The 17,191-nt window shown below is 49.8% G+C and overlaps 1 protein-coding gene across 1 annotated transcript in view; it reads left to right on the forward strand.

Annotated features, from left to right (window-relative positions):
- Positions 1 to 1,222: 1,222 nt before the first annotated feature.
- DBF4 (DBF4-CDC7 kinase regulatory subunit) overlaps positions 1,223 to 17,191 on the forward strand; it is a 30,611-nt gene continuing 14,642 nt past the window's right edge. Inside the window, exons 1-5 of the mRNA XM_066585779.1 lie at positions 1,223 to 1,359; positions 5,019 to 5,082; positions 10,620 to 10,792; positions 15,291 to 15,482; positions 16,207 to 16,257. Of these exons, the coding sequence (XP_066441876.1) occupies positions 5,070 to 5,082; positions 10,620 to 10,792; positions 15,291 to 15,482; positions 16,207 to 16,257 (429 nt within the window). The 5' untranslated portion in view covers positions 1,223 to 1,359; positions 5,019 to 5,069. The remainder of the gene's footprint in view (positions 1,360 to 5,018; positions 5,083 to 10,619; positions 10,793 to 15,290; positions 15,483 to 16,206; positions 16,258 to 17,191) is intronic.

Raw genomic sequence — 17,191 nt, forward strand, 5'->3', positions numbered from 1 at the left:
TCATGTGAAAGGCGCCATACTCGTGAGCGATGTTTACCCTCATGGGACCGCGATGCGACGCAAGAAACAAACTGCGGCACGTTCCATCTGGCTGCGTGCTCTCACGGCATAGTTAGTTCATTATGGGCGCTCCCTGCGCAAATGTGACGCAAAAGTGAGCGTTCTGCGTATGAAACTGCCTGTCAGATGGCGGTATAATGCAATACCAAGGTATTACGCTATACTGCAGCAGCGATCAAACCGGCGCAAATAACTGCGAAAATGAGGAAAAAGCTTTAATAATTATTAAAAAAATAAAAGTTAAACAATAAAATCTTTTTCCAAATTCATAAATAAAAACCTACAAACACATTCGCGGCCGTTGCCTTCGTGAAGTCGCCAATGAACGAAACGGAGGAACCGCGTCCGAAAAAATACACATCAGAATAGCTTCTTATCACCCCGTCTCCAAGAAATGTAATAAAAAGTGATCAAAAAGCCATTTGGACCCCAAAATGGGACGAAAGAAACGGCAGGACGTCCCGACAAGTGATGAGCCGGGCGCAACCGCGGCGACAGGAAGATAAAACCGTAACGCTCGCAGCAAAAGACGGCGGCAGGAAATAACTTTATTCTTTCCCAAAGATTTTTTTTTTAACGGTGTAAATTTGGTATCGCAGTAATCGTACCCGTAGAGCGCGGCGGCTATGGCGTCCGTTTTCACTGCGGTGCGTCCGCCGTACAAACAAGAAAATGAGGTCAGAGTTTAGTTTTTCTCCATTTTACTCGTTAGAATTCTTTTTACGTTTTCAGTACGTTAGATAGAAGCGCGGAAAATACGGCAAAAATACGCAAAAACGACCCGCAGACCGATAAATAAGGGGTTACCTAAAAGTGGGGAGAAAAACCCTAAAATAGAAAAAAAAAAAAAAAAGCACGGCGTCCTTAAGGGGTTAACGTGTGCAGCTCTCTGTATGCGGGTGCTGGCAGCATTGGGGTATTTGCCCCCGGGTGGGGGGGTGGGGGGTGGCAGTATTGGGGTATTTACCCTCGGGTGGGGCGGCCCTTCCCTCGGGTGGGGGCGGCCTTTCCCTCGGGTGGGGCGGCCCTTCCCTCGGGTGGGGGCGGCCTTTCCCTCGGGTGGGGGCGGCCTTTCCCTCGGGTGGGGGCGGCCCTTCCCTCGAAGATGTGTGGAATCTGCCGCGTGTCGTCACGGCGCTACATTTACTCCGGCTGAGGGGGCGGAGCCTCGTAAAGAGGCGGGAAATCGTCGTGGAAATCAAATCCCGGCGTCACCGGAAGGCAGGAGAGCTGGCGCAGCCGCCGGGACCGACCGGGAAACCGGAGAGCCGCCTGGCGGTGAGGCAGAACGGGCGGCCGGTGAGTGTAGCGGCCCTCCCAGGAGATGTAGCGCTGGAGGCTGTGGTGACCTCGGCCGTAGGAGCCTCAGCCGGCGACCCCTTTAATTGTGACGCATGCAGAGTCTCCGGAGCCGCCGGGCTGCACTTACTATCTGCTTCCTCTGCTTGCTGTCAGTGAATGGAGGCCTGTCCCGATGAGTTCTCGGTGTTGTAGGCCGGATTCTGCTGTGTATCTGCGTCACGGTCGTGTTTACGGCGCCGTATATCGCGTCCGCTGTGATGTGTGCAAATATACCGCACAGATCTGCACATCGCCTTGTGCGAATACGCCGTGACTCCGCGGGGTTTATGTGTCGCCTGCATTCACGCACCGCGGAGACGCACGGATTTCATTGGGGTCCTGCGGTGCGCCAATGTGCAGAAGGTAGAGTGAGCGTTTATAACGCGATCGCGCAATATGCGGATAAAAAACGCAACCGTGAATGAACCAAAACCGGTGGGCTCACTCACTGCGTAAATATGTAGCGTAAGGCCTTGTGGGGGATGGGTGCCGCAGAGTCTGGGGAGTGAAAATCGGCAAACCGCACGTACGGACCGCGAGGTCGGAGGAGGAGGGGGGGTGGGTGAAGTGCAGAAAACCACCGCAGGATCGGGTTTTGCACGCGCCACGCGGTATTAACCCCCCGAGTGATGACGGACGTGTTTCTACTACTAAGTTGGCGCATTCACGTCTCCACGGACCGTCGCTGTGTGTAAAATACCCCGACCGTTTCCCCCTGTCGTTTTTTCTTTCCTCTCCTTATTTCGGGACCAGAACCGCACATTAGTCCGCGCCGGCGGTCCGCCTCGCGTCAGAAGCGCCTGTGGCTTGTTTTTTTATTTTTTTTCCTGGAAACTATAGTGCCTGAATCAGAATGGCGCCCGCAGCAATGTTTCACACTTGACTATCAATCCATGGGATAAACGGCTCGCGTGTATATACACCATGTTCTCAGGCGCTATCTGACCGTATCGCATGTGGGCGCTCCTGCGCTCATCACTGATTGGCTGCGGCTCTGCAGGAAGCGTCACCCGCTCAACTGAATTGGGATAGGAGGGGCGATAATCAGCGGTGTGAGCGGAATAGTCGGAACCCCCCCCCCCCCCCCCCCCCCCCCGTCAGTCTGTTCACATCTGCATCCTGCAAGCCCCGTTCACATTCAGTGGGTCCACAGAGATACCCGCGTGGCACCCGGCCACTTCCATCACCCCATTGTAATGAATGGAGCGCCAACCAGCACTCCATTCACAGAGACCCCCGCAGTGACGGGCACAGCGGGATATGGGAGTCCCCACTATTGAGGTCAGTGGGGGTCTCGCCGTGGAGCAGCACGTTTTACCCTACTGAGGGATGACTTGCCCTTTAAACAAATTTTATTATTGGTGCGTGATATAAAACCACTGGTGACGGTATAAACGCACCTCTTCTGCGCCCCCAGAGTCACGGGGTTCCCCTACTTGTGTGATATAGAAGTCGTCTCCATACGGCCCGCTGGCTGCGGCTGGTCCGGGCCCTCTGCCTTGGTCCTCCAAGAACCCACCACTTGCTGAATGACCTTCAGCTCCATTTTTGGCTTGCGCCAAGTTCGGGCGGTGATGTCAGAGAGGCCGACGCCCACCAGCATGCGTTAATCCAGATGAATGGCGCAAGCATGAGCTGTTTTTAGCCCCTTCAGACGCCGCCCTTTTTTCATCCCCGTTTAAAAAAAAAAAAAAAAAAAATCGTAACTCCTTTATCCATCGGCGTCGCTGTATGAAGGCTCGTCGTTTGTGGGACGAGTTGTAGTTTTCATGTACTGAAAAACTTTTAAAAAATTATAAGTGGAGTAAAATGAAAAAAAAAACCATTTCGCCATCTTACCGTGCGTCTTGTTTCTACGGCGCACAAACTGCAACAAAAGCGACCTGATGACGTTATTCTGAGGGTCGGTGCGATTCCTGCCATACCGAACCTGTAGAGTTGTTTGTTTTTTGTCCTTTTTGCTCTACTTTTTTTTATTGTTCTTTTTTAAAAGACATTTAATTTTTTTTAAAATTATTTTCTGCCGCCATCTTCGGCGCGTAATAACTTTTACCGTTTGTAGTTGTGCGAGGCTCATCCTGTAGTTTACGTTGCTACCATTTTGGGATATATACGACGTTTTGATCGCTTTTCATTGCATTTCTTTCTGTGGGACGGGTGTTCTTTATTTTGCGCTGCTTTGATAGATCGGACTTTTACGGACACAGCGATATTTTTGTTTTATGATTTACATTTTTTTATTATAGAAATGGCAAAAGGGGCGATTTAAACTTTTATTACTTTTTTTACTAATTGTAAAAAAAAAAAAAAAACAGAAAAAACGTATTTTCACTTTTTCTAGCGCCCCTGTAGGGTCCCTTTGGTGTGGCCCGCTCCCCCTGTAGAATCCCCTGGACATGTGTCGTCATACGGGACAGACTGTTGGCTTTCAGATGTTGTACCACGCAGAATCTCGATGTGTTTATGTCCAAAATGAGCCCCTCGAGAGAACGATGGGGAGCGGCCAGCAGTAGCCGCGCTCTGTGCGATGGGGAGCGGCCAGCAGTAGCCGCGCTCTGTGCGATGGGGAGCGGCCAGCAGTAGCCGCGCTCTGTGCGATGGGGAGCGGCCAGCAGTAGCCGCGCTCTGTGCGATGGGGCGCGGCCAGCAGTAGCCGCGCTCTGTGCGATGGGGAGCGGCCAGCAGTAGCCGCGCTCTGTGCGATGGGGAGCGGCCAGCAGTAGCCGCGCTCTGTGCGATGGGGAGCGGCCAGCAGTAGCCGCGCTCTGTGCGATGGGGAGCGGCCAGCAGTAGCCGCGCTCTGTGCGATGGGGAGCGGCCAGCAGTAGCCGCGCTCTGTGCGATGGGGAGCGGCCAGCAGTAGCCGCGCTCTGTGCGATGGGGAGCGGCCAGCAGTAGCCGCGCTCTGTGCGATGGGGCGCGGCCAGCAGTAGCCGCGCTCTGTGCGATGGGGAGCGGCCAGCAGTAGCCGCGCTCTGTGCGATGGGGAGCGGCCAGCAGTAGCCGCGCTCTGTGCGATGGGGAGCGGCCAGCAGTAGCCGCGCTCTGTGCGATGGGGAGCGGCCAGCAGTAGCCGCGCTCTGTGCGATGGGGCGCGGCCAGCAGTAGCCGCGCTCTGTGCGATGGGGCGCGGCCAGCAGTAGCCGCGCTCTGTGCGATGGGGAGCGGCCAGCAGTAGCCGCGCTCTGTGCGATGGGGAGCGGCCAGCAGTAGCCGCGCTCTGTGCGATGGGGAGCGGCCAGCAGTAGCCGCGCTCTGTGCGATGGGGAGCGGCCAGCAGTAGCCGCGCTCTGTGCGATGGGGAGCGGCCAGCAGTAGCCGCGCTCTGTGCGATGGGGAGCGGCCAGCAGTAGCCGCGCTCTGTGCGATGGGGAGCGGCCAGCAGTAGCCGCGCTCTGTGCGATGGGGAGCGGCCAGCAGTAGCCGCGCTCTGTGCGATGGGGAGCGGCCAGCAGTAGCCGCGCTCTGTGCGATGGGGAGCGGCCAGCAGTAGCCGCGCTCTGTGCGATGGATGGAGCCGGTCTTGTGTTTAGTACATCAGTTCTTGCTGCGTTTTTGCTTTTTCTTATTTACTCTTTGAAGTGTTACTATAACATGACCCCGTTTCTGTTCTTCAGCTTCCTCCACCGGCCGCACCCAAAGCAAATGCCGCCAGCGTTGAATCCAAGATGCAAAGAAACAGTGAGTATCTGAGTCTTGTATCGCTCTAGGGGATTGGAGCGGGTATTAAGGCCCAATGTATATAATCCGCAGCTCCAGAAGCCCACGGGGTGCATCTGTATCCGCAGGGCGAAGTAACGCATGTGGATGTGATAAGTGATTTCGTTCTTCTCGCATGCAGCGAGTGAGCGTGAATTTAGTGTGAGGCTGCTCTCACGACCGAATGCTAACTCTGCTGTTCAAAGGGACAATCTACGGTGAAATGCCGGCGCTCGCAGTTATGAATCGTGGATTCCGTGAGTGGAAGAAAAATCGCAGCATGCTCTATTTTACCACGGAATCCACGCGGTCGGCCTCCATTAAAGTCAATGGAGGCGTCTGACTTGCAGCCCATACGCAGTTCACATTGCATATGGGCAGCGGGTTCGCGTGTCATCGCTGAGTGACGGTGCGGGAAATAGAATCAAGGAAGAGGACAAATCGGTACTGCGCATGACTGCCTGCGAGCCTCCGCCGCCATCCACAATACAGGTCAGTGCCGTACTGGGGTCACCGGGCCTCCCACATGCAGAATCCAACCCGTTCATGTGAGCCTGGCCCAGAAGCTGTTTGCTTCTGAATGATTGTCTGCTTACTGTGAATGGAGGAACGTCCTCTGGCTGCTCTGCCTCCATGCCGACAGGGCTTTGAGCGATGCCAGCAATACTCGCTACTGTGTAACGGCACAGGCCGGGCATCACTGGGGCGAGTGCCGGGCATCTTTCTCGTCTATCATGGGGTTGAGTCCAGATTCCCTCAAAGCCCAAGTAGTGGCTTTGAGGGCATTCTTTGATCTCACGCTTGCTGAGCACAAGGGGATCAGGAAATTTCCTAGAAGAGCGAGTAGACTGCATCCATTCATAAAGCTGATGGTGCGCCCCGCCCCCCCCCCCCCCCCCCCCCCCCCCCCAGGGATCTGACTATAGTCCTTCAGGCCTTCTGCGTTTGTTTTTTTTTCCCCCGTTTGAACCTATTAGAAACCTATCCATCGCCTTGCTGACGTACAAGGTAGCCCACCTTGTGGCAGTTATGTCGGCTATTTGCGCGGGTGAAATTCAGGCCCTTTCGCAAAGGGCCCCATATATGACTATGCACCCTGATGAGATCGTACTCTCCTTAGACCCTTCCCTCCAACCCAAAGTCTTGTCAGACTTCCAGCCAATAGTCATTCCAGCCTTTGTCTAAATTTTAAAAACGAAAAGGAGCAGAGGCTCCATAATCTTGACGTTAAAAGAGCTGCATTAGTGTACCTTGAGGCAACGGAAAGTTGCAGAAAGACTGACTAACTTTCGTTCAGTCTCAGGGGCAGGCCAAAGGGAAGGCCACTTCTAGAGATTCAATAAGCCAGGTGGCTCAGAAGAGCCATCCAGGAGGCTTACAAGGCCAAGGGCATTCCTCCCCCAGAAGGTTTGAAAGCCCACTCTACTTGGGCGGTGGCATTTTCCTGGGCAGAAAGAGCGCACGCCTCAATCGAACAGATTTGTAACGTAGCCACGTGGACTTCTAGTCATACGTTTATTAAACCTTATAGGCTGGACATTAAAATCTAGTGAGGATGCAACCTTCGGGAGGAAGGTGCTTCAAGCAGTAATCCCTCCCTAAAAAAGCCCATGCCACTTATTTGGTATTCCTCCAGGTGTATGCTGTCATGATGTCGGAGAGAAAACAGGAATTTTTTCTTACTGATAATTCCCTTTCTTAAAGGCATCATGACAGCATACGGGCTCCCCCCCCCCCCCCCCTACCGACACGGTTACCCTTGTAACACATGAGGTAATGTGTATGCTTATGATTTCTTTGTCTGAGGTGTGTGGTGCCAATAAAACACACCTTCTGGTTAAGTATTCTGTCACTGTGGTTATTTGGAACGCACTGGTGTTTGGTGGAGGGGAGGTGCCTTTTATGTTCTGCCTCTTCCTGTCCCTTCAGGTCAGCAGGTGAGCAACCTCCAGCGTATGCTGTCATGATGCCTTCAAGAAAGGGAATTATCGGTAAGAAAAAATTCCCGTTTTCTTCTGCGTTTTTTTTTTTTTTTTTCCCTCCGAAAGACCAGGGAATAACGGGGAGGCCGGACTCTTCCTGTTAACCCACCGAGGAGGGCGAACAGAGGAGAACTTAGAAGACAAGGAGGCACATTCAGGCCCTAACCTGGATGTGACCCGCCAGCCATAAAGCCCCCCTTTCTCATGGTCCGGCATCCCCTGCCCCACCAAAGGCAGGCAATGGGTGGGGGTCGGAGGAGAAGCTCTGCTGGAACTGGGAAGCTACCCTACCTCAGGCAGGAGGTAAGTATGTGATTTTTATATTGTTAGTACGCCGCCGTGCGGACCATAGCTAGATGTCTCCAGGTGTGTCTTTTTTTTTCTCTTTTTTGCTTGCAGCTTTACCGCTGGCAACATGGTGGGGCGCCTGCGGCTTGTGTGTTGCCTGCTCTTGTATAGGCCGCGCGCCTGGTGCAGCCTGCGACTTTTGTTTTTGGGGCTTGCCGCCCGTGTTTTTGGTGTTTTGACTCCTGTGTGCCGCCCGCGGGGCTCCTTTGTTCCAATTACCTGTCGGCGGCCCTTGTTGCGCCTTATGCGGCCTCTTGTGCTCAGCTCCTGGTGGGCCTGCTGCTCTTGATGCACTGTCCACGCCTCTGGTAGGCTGCCCGCGGCTCCGGTGGAGTCACCTGCGGCCTTTGATGTGCGGTTTCTGGCGCACCGCCCACGGCTTCTGTGCTCAGTGGTGGACGCGGGTGTTTGTGCGCTGCCTGCGGCCTCCACTATGCCGCCCGCGTCTTCGCTGACTCGCTCCTCCGATGTGCTGCCCGCGGATTTGGGGGTCCGCTGCGGCTCCTGTCATGGCGCCTGCGACCTCCTGGGGCCGCGCAGCTGGTGTTGCGGGCTTCCAGCCAGGCATGTTGCCTCATTCTCCGACTTAGGGCGTCCGTGCACGGGGGTATTCGCCGCACGGTCCTCCTCAGTGCATGGCGTGTGGTCGTCCCTGAAGACTGGGCCGCGGTTTCCCCCGTGTTTTTGCTAAGCTGCAGCTTGGTGGGGTTCGCATGCCCTTCCCTGCGCTGTGTTCTCTAGTGCTGCAGCGGTCATGTGAATTGCGGCCACGTATAGTTGCAGGGAGACGCAGCACCTCTTGCTGCACGTACTGGGCGTTGCTGTGCGACCATTGATCTCGCTAGTGCACGGCTATTATGAGGCGGTTGCAGTTTTCGGTCGCTGCGTGACCTCTGCAGTGCGGTCGCGGCCTGTGTACGTCACCGCTGCAGGTTTCGGACCTGTGCATGTTTTCCGCTGGGTGTATTTAATTGCAGTTGTCGCCGCTGACCAGCGTGCGTAGCCCACTACATACGTAGCTATACTGAGCTGACTCCTGCAGTACCTCCCGTATAGAAAGGGAGTGTCTGGATCGCCCGTCATATCTGCTCCGGACCGGGTTGAGATTGCCTCGGTAGCTCCCCTATTGCCCCTCCTGCAGTCAGCGTACTGCAGCATCCGTGTCCAGGATGAGACGCGGACGGAGCCGGTCAGAGCCACATGCCAAGTGCGCTCTCGCTACAGCACGAGATATATCCAGCAAAGGATATCTCGCCTTACTGACAACCGTGTTCATGCTGACTGTCAGCATTACCTGGGCGTGCGGAGTCCCGTAGCACCTTCCATACACAAGGAGTACTCATACAGGGAGGCTCCTATCGTCTGCTCCGGGCCGGGTTGAATGTGGCTGACTACTAGCTCCCCTGTATCGTCAGCCAGCCTACGGCAGTGTCCACGTCCAGGATGACACGTGGACGGGCCGGCCACAACCGCATACTGTGTGCGCTCTCGCCACAGACCCCTTTCTACTACTGAGGTTACCTTAAAAGGGACCAGCGAATTCCCGTAGCGGTGTGGCCTTACTGTGCTGCCAACTTCTTGTGCCTAGTGGTTCATGTTGCACCGATGGGTTGGTACAGGGCCAACCATAGTTATCTAACCCGTCAGTCCCCATCCAAGGTTAAACTTCATCAGAAGCCCAAGATTCCATGCAATGGGTGCATGCCTTGGGCATTGACACAGGATTATGGGGTTGAAGGATCTTATGGAGATGTACGGATACGCAGCATTAGGCCCAGGCGGCACTTCAGCTATGCGGCCTGGGTCCAGAGTCAGACCTTGGGTCCTGGGTCCCCAACGTTCTGGTGGTAGTCAGCGGCAAGGATGACCCCCTTCAAGATGGTCAAAAGGTAACCAAGAACCTTCCGCCACAAGTTCTGTTCAGTGATGATCAACACGCAGTCAGAAGCGGTTATGGGTCACAATTTTTTTTCTTCATTGGCATTCGGAATCGTTCCACTTCCTTCCTCGCAGCGGGACTGGGAAGGTGATGGTGGTAACCTGGAATTATATGGAAGCTGACGTACAACTAGGTTGAATGTTTAAGGCATGCAACTCCCTGAAGTTTCGACGCCGATGGCTCCACAGCGTTGTTTTGGGATGCCGACTTTGTACTGAAGGTTATCATCAGGAGACGGTTGTTATTGACCTGTCGTATATTCTCTCGCTTCCCTGGTACCAGGATCCACTTCAATGAAGTATCAGGTGGGCACCTTTCTCTGTAGTGACTCGTCCGAGGAACGCTCCGGGGGCAAGTGGGCGCGGTTTGACTACGCAGGAGTACATCTCTCAGGTAGCGTTCTTCAGTCGCGCTGCTGGTAATATCGGCAAATCTGAGGGGACTCCTTGCACTGGCTCTGCTTGGCGGCAGTACAAGGTTACAGTGCCAGGCAGTTAAATTCTCAGGCCGGGTACGGCTCATAGTACTCGGATGGCGGGTGCCTCGTCGGAAGACCCTTATCAGGAGTTTTTGTTTCTCCGGAGGATGGATGGGGCGGTTACTTGGGCCCCTTTATGCTCGTCTGAGTATTCTGGATGCCTAGGCATCCGTTAACGTTGTTTGCCGTTAAGGAGCGGATTTGCTTTCTTACACATGCGGTTTCTTATATTTTCCCGCCCCCTTGGGTACTGCTCTAGAACGTCCCAAGGTCAGAGCTGTGTCCCCCAATGATAGATGAGAAAACTAGATTTTGTAAGAACTTACCGTAAAATCTTTCTCGTCTTGTTCATTGGGGGACACCGCACCCACCCAGTCTGGTATAGGACTGTATACTCCTTAGTTGGAGGGTCCTCGGTGCAGTCGCCTCGGTGTTGGAGTGAGTTAGTCGTGAGTATGGTTATTTATTATCTATTGTTATATCCTACTGCTTGCATACAAACTGAGCTAGCACGATGCTGCAGGGGGGGTATAGCTGGTGGAAGGAGTTAACACTTTTTACGCTTAGTGTCGCCTCCTAGTGGCAGCAGCTATACCCAAGGTCAGAGCTGTGTCCCCCAATGAACAAGACGAGACAGATTTAACAGTAAGTTCTTATAAAATCTCGTTTTTCCGCTCAGCTCGCCCCTTGTAGACGCACCATAAGACAATCCCTTTCTGTTTCCCATGAATCAAGGATGATTTGATAACCTGCTTCCTTCTATGTTTTGCAGAGGGAGGAACACAAGGGAGGGGAGTCAAGATGAAACCAGCCCAGCCGACTGCAATAAAGCTTCCGGACAAAGCGGCGGCTCACAAGCCTCTCGCTGGCAGAGTGTTTTACCTGGATATTGCCTCGCGACTGGTAGCCGAAAAACTGGAAAAAGACATAAAGGAATTGGGAGGGGTGAGTGTTACATTATTGTACCTGAATATGCATTTATATAAGGTGTTCCTGTGCTGAGCTTATAGGCTGCCTTGTAGGGAAAGAAGTGAACCTTTCTCCAGTACATAATAATATCAGGTGTATACGGTATGTGTCTTTACATCAAACATAACTCTTGGATGAAAACCGCCGAATGCGCTTAATCACCTCCTTGTCGTGTACTGCGGTGCATAACGGACTGCACTTCATGCAGAAACAAGCGGACTGACTGGTTCTGCACCATGGGATAGTATACAGCTGGGAGGTGATGGGGGATTTTACATGTGGGTCATTCCGTGTCAGTTCAACCAACGCTCCCGGTCGACCATCTCAGATTTCAATGAAACTTTGCACAAAGATAGACCCTGACCCTAAACTAAGATAGCCAGAATATTAGGCTTCAAAGTGCTTTGGTTCACGAGCTACAGGTCTTAATCTAGGGGGTTGTCATGTGATTACAGCCTACAGGTCTTAATCTAGGGGGTTGTCATGTGATTACAGCGCGCAACCTGAAAAAAGGGGCGATTTCAATCCATTGCCAAGCCAGTTCCAATGACTCTAGAGCAATGAAACTTCACACACTAGGAGAACTTTTGGTGCTGAATCCAGCTAAGCTCCTCAGCCTGCCCCTCTTATCATCATTCTGCCCCTCTTATCATCATTCTGCCCCTCTTATCATCATTCTGCCCCTCTTATCATCATTCTGCCCCTCTTATCATCATTCTGCCACCATTGCATGTCAAAGTAGCTGAAAAATAAAACTCATATTTTAAGCAGTAGTAACTCCTAATCAATGCGATCCAACTCAGCTCTGAATGTATCAATGTGTACTCCATAGAAATGTTTCTCATTATTCCCATTATAGACCCAAAAGGATGCAGAGCTCTTAAGATACAATGAGTCAAAAATGGCAAAAAACACTTTTTTGCTCATTTTTCCCTTTTTCAAAGGCGAAAATCGGAATGTACTCCATTTTTTTTTTTTTTTTATTTTTGTTCTATTTGGAAGAGAAGTTTTTGCTCTACAAGATTCGATGTTTTTCATTTTGTTCCCAGACCTTCTAGATGGGAAAATATCAATGCCTGTGAAGGTCCTATGCACTCGCGGAGGTCAAATAATAAAATAAGTGTAAGTTTTGCATGGATGTATAATTAGTTTAGAAATCATGAGAAGGTAAATTATTTTTGGAATGAGACAACTTTTTGTGCTCAAGAAACTTATGTGATCAAAAATTGCATGGCGAGTTCAGGTGAGTCACAAGCTTTGGCCTAAGATGGTCCGAATATCATTGAGTGTTGCATAATGATTGTGGTATATTACAGTGATCACTGGGCTTATTTAGCACTCTATCCATATTGGATACTAAGATTATCTAAGGCCAGCATTTGTGTAATAAATAACTAGTTCTGAATTCGCCATGCAATTTTTGATCACATAACTAGTTATTTATTACACAAATGCTGGCCTTAGATAATCTTAGTATCCAATATGGATAGAGTGCTAAATAAGCCCAGTGATCACTGTAATATACCACAATCATTATGCAACACTCAATGATATTCTGACCATCTTAGGCCAAAGCTTGTGACTCACCTGAACTCGCCATGAAATTTTTGATCACATAAGTTTCTTGAGCACAAAAAGTTGTCTCATTCCAAAAATAATTTACCTTCTCATGATTTCTAAACTAATTATACATCCATGCAAAACTTACACTTATTTTATTATTTGACCTCCGCGAGTGCATAGGACCTTCACAGGCATTGATATTTTCCCATCTAGAAGGTCTGGGAACAAAATGAAAAACATTGAATCTTGTAGAGCAAAAAATTCTCTTCCAAATAGAACAAAAATGAAAAAAAATAAAAATGGAGTACATTCCGATTTTCGCCTTTGAAAAAGGGAAAAATGAGCAAAAAAGTGTTTTTTGCCATTTTTGACTCATTGTATCTTAAGAGCTCTGCATCCTTTTGGGTCTATAATGTGAATAATGAGAAACATTTCTATGGAGTACACATTGATACATTCAGAGCTGAGTTGGATCGCATTGATTAGGAGTTATTACTGCTTAAAATAGGAGTTTTATTTTGCGTGATAGAATTTTTCAGCTACTTTGACATGCAATGGTGGCAGAATGATGATAAGAGGGGCAGAATGATGATAAGAGGGGCAGAATGATGATAAGAGGGGCAGAATGATGATAAGAGGGGCAGAATGATGATAAGAGGGGCAGAATGATGATAAGAGGGGCAGAATGATGATAAGAGGGGCAGAATGATAAGAGGGGCAGTCTGAGGAGCTTAGCTGGATTCAGCACCAAAAGTTCTCCTAGTGTGTGAAGTTTCATTGCTCTAGAGTCATTGGAACTGGCTTGGCAATGGATTGCAATCGCCACTTTTTTCAGGTTGCGCGCTGTAATCACATGACAACCCCCTAGATTAAGACCTGTAGCTCGTGAACCAAAGCACTTTGAAGCCTAATATTCTGGCTATCTTAGTTTAGGGTCAGGGTCTATCTTTGTGCAAAGTTTCATTGAAATCTGAGATGGTCGACCGGGAGCGTTGGTTGAACTGACACGGAATGACCCATGTATACAGCTGGGGGGGAGGGGGGGCATGGTGATGGAGCAGTTCTATTAAAATGACTTCTTTTTTGTTGAACCCCCTTAACACCACAGGATGTAAGTTTGTCATGGGTGCGTGGTATTTGGCGCAATAGGACAAAACTTTGCATCCTGTGTTTTAAAGTGTCGTTGTGATGCTGTAGTCACTACTTGCTGCTAGGGAACCAATCACAATGGTTCTGCCCTAGCAGTTGCTGTGATTGGTCAGTTGACATTGACTGACCAATCAGTGCAGAAGCTCGAGCGTGCACGATTTACAGTGTGATATCGGTGGTTGGAGAGAATTGCCCCTGCTGTGTTCCTGACCCACCCAATTCTTTTTTGGGTGCAAAATAAATGTATGTATCTATAGTATGTCCCGCAGGAGGTTTGTGCAATAACTGCATCTGAGTCACTCGATTAGTGAGGATGACCCCACTCTTCTGGCATTATCCTCATCAAGCGAGTTTGAACCCCCTGTACCCCTGAGAAGATGCCCAAGAGCTGCCACTTCAGAGGACCCCATTCATCTGATGCAGCGGTGGCTTACCTCACATCTGTACTTTACCGGAAACTCAAGGATACCATTTAATACAGCAGGGCCAAGAGGATGGGGGGGGTCCCCGGATGAAATTCTGGGCATAAGAATTAGTTTGGGCAACAACATGGGTAATAAAATGTTCCGGACTTGTTTTTTTTTTTCGAAACTAGCTGTAGTTTTTATTGGTACCATTTTTGTGGTGCATACAGCTTTTTTTGATCACTTCTATTTTTTTTATTTTTTTTTTTTTTACGCTTTTGCCATTTAGGATAAAGTCTGTTCAACTTATTGTACGTGTCGTTATGGATGCAATGATAACAAATGTGGGATTTAAATTTTTTTTTTTTTTATGCTAAAATTAAAGCACAAAAAGTGGGTAGCTATTTTTTTTTTTTTAAACACATTTTATGTCCCTGTGGGGGACTTGCACCATACTAGATCTGATCGCTATGATAGAGCAATGCCTTATTGCTTGTTAGTGATCACTGGCAATACAGGACGCCGGTATCTGGCATCCTGTTGTGATGGTAACCTGTTGGGCTCTCTGCGATTATATCGTGAGTCTGACATCGCAGAGGAAGTGCACTCCCTCTGTGACCCTTTCTCATGTAGATCGCAGCAGGAAAGGGTTTAACACCCCCCCCCCCCCTCCTCCCTGCTGTTGCAGGCAAATGGCAGCTATCGGATAGCATGGGATCTCTTATGATCTCGTTCTATCCCCAGGGTGTAACTGTATGCCCTGTTGCGCTAAGAACCTCCCTGCCAGGATGTACAGTTACGTCCTGTGGTCGGAAAGGGTTAAAGGGAATCTGTCCCTTTCAGCCCTGTGAGCGGGGTCTGGGGATGGAAGTGTTATGTTTGTCTTCCGCTTAACCCCTCCGGTGTCAGAGTTGAAAGCTGCTGTTCACTGTATTGTGCAGCGCTGCTAAGTAGGTAGAAATTAGAACAGGCGGACGATTTGGCACAACAGTCAATGCCTTGAGCGGAAGCTTTCAGTGCGGACACCAGGAGCGCGGTCACGTGGACGTTGGTAGATGGGGCCCATGTTCAAACTATATACCAAGAACCGTGCATTATGTAATGTGGTTGGAGTATTGATTATAGGTATGTAGACCTCTGATAGTAAATGTATTTTGCGTGCTGTTTCTGTTTTTAGTTTTCTGCTTCTATTGTATGTTGCAGCCGTGGTTTAACGGACACCGATTGATTTCTACCGGAACTGCTGACCTATTTTATCCTTTTCTAAAAGTAGGCAGGCGGTCTCTCTTGAATTTGCCAAGCTCTGAATTGCAGAACTCTGCTGTTCCTTAAGCTAAATGGTTTTGTTTTTCTTTCAGACTGTGGAAGGATTTCTTAGTAAAGAAATAAGTTGTCTAATCACCAGTAAAAAGGAAGCAAAGTGCACAAAGTCACTGAAGTACCCCTGCTCAATGCCAAGCCCCGAGCCTGCCTCAGGGAGTGGCTCCACTAGACCGAGTGGTCACAAAGGGGATGTCAAGAATGGCGGCTCCAGTAAGAAACCAGAAAAGGTAAGATCTTTGGATTTGCCTAGGTGACTAACCACGTGCCAAGAATATCTACGAGACACAATTATTGCAGCATTAACCCTTTTGCAGCTCATATACTATCCAAGTTAAAGGATTTGTTTGAGGTTGAAGAAAACTAAATTGCACTTTTTCTACAGCAATGGCACTTATCTGGTAGAAGAATGGTGCCTCAGCCATATTCCCTTCTAATGGGGTCAGAGCTGAAATGCTAGATGCAGCCCATGGACCAGAGGTGATGATTCTTGAGGAAAACAGCCACGTCTTAAAGGTTTTCTGGGATTGCATTACTGATGACCTATCTTTAGGACATCAATAATTGATGGGCAGGGGTCTGTCACTTCGGATCCCTGCTGGTCAGATGATTGAAGAGGCTGTGATGCTCCGGTGATTCCCACAGCCTCTTAGGCCAGTGGCATCACATGAGCTGCAATACCAGATACAGCTGCTATGCAGTGTACAGCGCAGTGCCTGGTATGGACTGAAGTGATAGCGGCGGTCACCCTAGCGCTGCCTATTGATGACCTATCCTGAGGATACATCCCCAATAAAATAATTTAGTCCTGGAGAACTCCTCTGAATCCCTTTCACTGAAGTTTCATTGTCTTTGTTTGATATCCCCAACATCAGTTTTGTGTAGATGATGGGTCTTCTCTCAAATACTTTCTTTGTTCCCTATTTTTTTTTTTATTTGCACCTCTTTTCACAGGAAGATGTCAGCAGAGGGAAATCATTACTTAAAAAAGTGATAAAAGAACAGGTGAGTCGGTGGCTTATTTTTAATGTGCGTCTCTTAAAGAACCTGCATTTTCAGATAACCTTTTGGAATAATCTGTTTAAGTGTCCATGCTAGGTTGTGGCATGGTGTTCCTGTATTATGCTGGGGGTAGGGCAACTTAACCCCCTAACAACCACCAATATGCCTTTTGACGGCTTGCATCCGCAGCCTACGTATAAAGAGAGATCGTGGGGCGACCTGTCTTCATACAGCGCAGCTTCAGCTGCAATCGGCCGCGCGGCTGATCGCGGCTATTAACCCTTTAAGTGCCGCTGTCAATTCCGAGATCGCAGGGAGCCGTACAGCTCTCATGGCAGCCGGGGTCCCTCTAAAAGGCCCCAGGGCTGCCTTAGCAGCCATTCTCGTGGGGTGGCTTGATGGACTGCTTGTCAGATTGCAGTATGATGTAATGCTGTGGCAATACATCATACTACAGGAGTGATCAAAGCATCGCTAGTTGTGGTCCTCCAGGTGGGCTAAAATAAAAGTAAAAGAGCAATAGTTTTTTATAAATAAAACAAAAATATCGCCCCCCCCCCCCTTACCCCCTTTTGCCATATCGATCATAAAAAAATCTAAGCCATAAAACAAAAATACATATTTGGTATCACCGTGTCTGTAAAAGTCCGATCTATCAAACTAGCGCATTAGTTACCCCGCACAGTGAACGTCGTCTGAAGGGAGGGCAGGGGTTGGGGGGAGGAGGAAAAGCAGAAATGCACTTTTTCAGTCACCTTGTCTCCCAGAAAAAATGCAATAAAAAGCGATCAAAGAGTTGTTTGTAGACCGAAATGGTACCAACTTAACTACAGGACATCTTGCAAAAAATGAGCCCTGGAGCAACTATGTCAACAGAAAAATAAGTTCTCGCACGCAGAAAATGGCGGCAGAAAAATTAAATGTCTTTGAAAAAGAA

Source organism: Eleutherodactylus coqui, chromosome 12 (assembly GCF_035609145.1).
Source record: "Eleutherodactylus coqui strain aEleCoq1 chromosome 12, aEleCoq1.hap1, whole genome shotgun sequence".
NCBI classification, from domain to species: domain Eukaryota; kingdom Metazoa; phylum Chordata; class Amphibia; order Anura; family Eleutherodactylidae; genus Eleutherodactylus; species Eleutherodactylus coqui.